This window comes from Octopus sinensis, unplaced genomic scaffold (assembly GCF_006345805.1).
Source record: "Octopus sinensis unplaced genomic scaffold, ASM634580v1 Contig12652, whole genome shotgun sequence".
Lineage (NCBI taxonomy): Eukaryota > Metazoa > Mollusca > Cephalopoda > Octopoda > Octopodidae > Octopus > Octopus sinensis.
The window spans coordinates 2,501-5,000 of NW_021832689.1; the positions used below are offsets into that span (position 1 = coordinate 2,501).

The 2,500-nt window shown below is 35.8% G+C and overlaps 1 protein-coding gene across 1 annotated transcript in view; it reads right to left on the minus strand.

Moving 5' to 3' along the window:
* LOC115229440 (CUB and sushi domain-containing protein 1-like) overlaps window positions 1-2,500 on the minus strand; it is a 29,673-nt gene that overhangs the window by 1,378 nt on the left and 25,795 nt on the right. The window contains exon 18 of the mRNA XM_029799792.2: window positions 1,233-1,466. Coding sequence (XP_029655652.2) covers window positions 1,233-1,466 — 234 coding nt within the window. The remainder of the gene's footprint in view (window positions 1-1,232; window positions 1,467-2,500) is intronic.

Genomic DNA, 2,500 nt, shown 5'->3' on the forward strand with positions numbered 1-2,500 from the left:
TAAACACACCAGTATCGGTTGTCAAGCAATGCTAGAGGGACAAACACAGGTACTCAAACATATACACATATATACATATATACGACGGCTTCTTTCAGTTTCCGTCTACCAAATCCACTCACATGGCTTTGGTCGGCCCGAGGATACAGCAGAAGGCACTTGCCCAAGATGCCACGCAGTGGGGCTGAACCCGAAACCATGTGGTTGGTAAGCAAGCTACTTACCACACAGCCACTCCTGCACTTTTAATGCACTTTTTAAATAAACTTTATATATTTTGTGCCCAATTTTATAGACTTAGTACACAACACTCTCTCTCTTTCTCTCTCGCTCTTCACCTCTCCCTATTTTTCTCTCACCATTTCCTTTCTCTCTTTATCTTTTGCTCGTTGCATTTCTCTTCAACTAATCACGTGAAAGTGTTACACGGGCTAAGTAACCCTTTCGTTACCATATTTATTCTGAGATGCTCTGTGTTTCTTTCAATTAATTTTAAATATAAAAAAAGAATTTAATAAAATAACTTAGTTACAATTAAGCTAGTGTTAGGAACATAAATTGTGACTAAGGTTTGGTGGAAGATTTTAATACAGAATTTTAAAAAAATAAGACATTTGTACTACTGAGCCAGAGCCGGTTTCAGCCGGGTTGGTATCAAAAGGGGTAATGGAGTAAAAAAAAACTTTGTTCAAAAACAAAATCCCACATTTCACTCTCTACCACATCTCCCTCTCCCCTCCCCTTCTTGCCCCCTTCAACTAATCACGTGAAAGCATTACGGATGGGTTAAGTAATGGAGAAACAAGTAGAAATATTAATTAATGAATTAATCATGCATTATCTCATAAATTTTGTGTTTTTAGGTGAGAAGCCGGATTTGGCTAGTTTTAACATAAAACAGTTTCTTGAACTGCTAGAAACAGTAACCAAATCTCTCACAAATTGCATTCCATTGTCTTGAAAACAAGGCAAAAACGCATAAGATAACGTAATTGTTGAGACCCTTAAATGACTGGATAGTCATGGTTGGAATGCATTTGATGATAGGTTTACTCAATTCAATCATAGTTGACTTTAGGGCTAAACAACATGATCCAAGTTTCTATCATTGTCCCAAAAGCAACTACAATTCCTTTGGGAATTGTAGCCGCTTTTGGAACTGGGTGGGAAAAACTGGCCCAAGTCAGCAAGAAAAGAAATAAATAAAAGTAAAACTCATGAATAAAACTTACTTCGTAGTTTGACTTGTATCACACAGCTGTTTTGATTTCCAGAGAAATCTTTATAAGTAATTGTTATCGTTTCATCTTTGGTTATCACTTGAGATGGATTAAAGTTGTCTGGCAGCAGCATTTGGTAGATACCAGAATTGTCAATAACCTGAAGAGTGGGCAATGTGAGCTGCTGCAGTGGATCAACATAGATAGGATCCGTGGGGCAGTTGGATATTGTAGGGGCCTCAGTATCTAGCAAAAGAAGATTTATTAAATAAATAATTAAAAGTCAATAATGCAATTTTTTTTCTTGGGTATTGATTGTTATTTCAGTTTTGCTCGCCCCTAGAAAATATGACAAATGGCTAGCATTTCCTCCAAACTTTTCCTTTTGTTACATTTATTAAAACTCCAAAGAATCCCTCTCAGCACATGGCAACTCCTGCTTATAATCAGAGATTCACGTATTGTCAGCCAATAAGGGACATGCTCAAATGGTTACGGTCAAGCAACTGACAAGAAAATCTGTGGTATTGAACAGAATATTTGCTATAACGATATTTCTGCTTCAGCAACTCAGTGCTGAATCAGTCTGAAGTGTAATGGAAAATAGGTGAGTTTCAAAACATTGATGGCCAGGAAACAAAAGCAAAGTTTGAAGGGGATAGTAGTCATTTCCTTTAATTTCTAGATGGAAGCAAATAGGAAATAGCGCTTACTGACCAAAGTCAACAAACGAATAAAAAATAAATGTAAAATAAAAAAAAATTGTTACACTGCAATTTATTTAATTATAAAAATACCAAAAAAATAAGTTCCTAATTAATGCAAGAACATCTTACAAATATTAACTCATAGAATACCGTTTGACCACAGAAAATTCTAGTCATTTCTCATGATCACTTTTTCTATGAATGTGGTTATTCTGCAACGGTGGTTCTCAGTCAAGGTTCATATAAGATTTTTGGGGGTTTGTGCAAATAAAATAGTAAAATGGAGATCCAAAGTAGTATTTTAAGGGTCCATGAAGAAATTTTTCATTTCATGTTTTTATTGCCAGAAACAACTCAGTTTCTTTCTCTCACCTTTTGCATAGTTCACAACCACACAAATGAATGTTTGAAAAGCAAAATAAGAATTTTGAAAGAAGTATTTATAAAACTCGTGGAGGTGTGTGGCTTAGTGGTTAGGGTCTCAGTATCATGATCGTAAGATTGTGGTTTTGATTCCTGGACTGGGCGACGCATTGTGTTCTTGAGCAAAACACTTCCTTTTCACATTGCTCC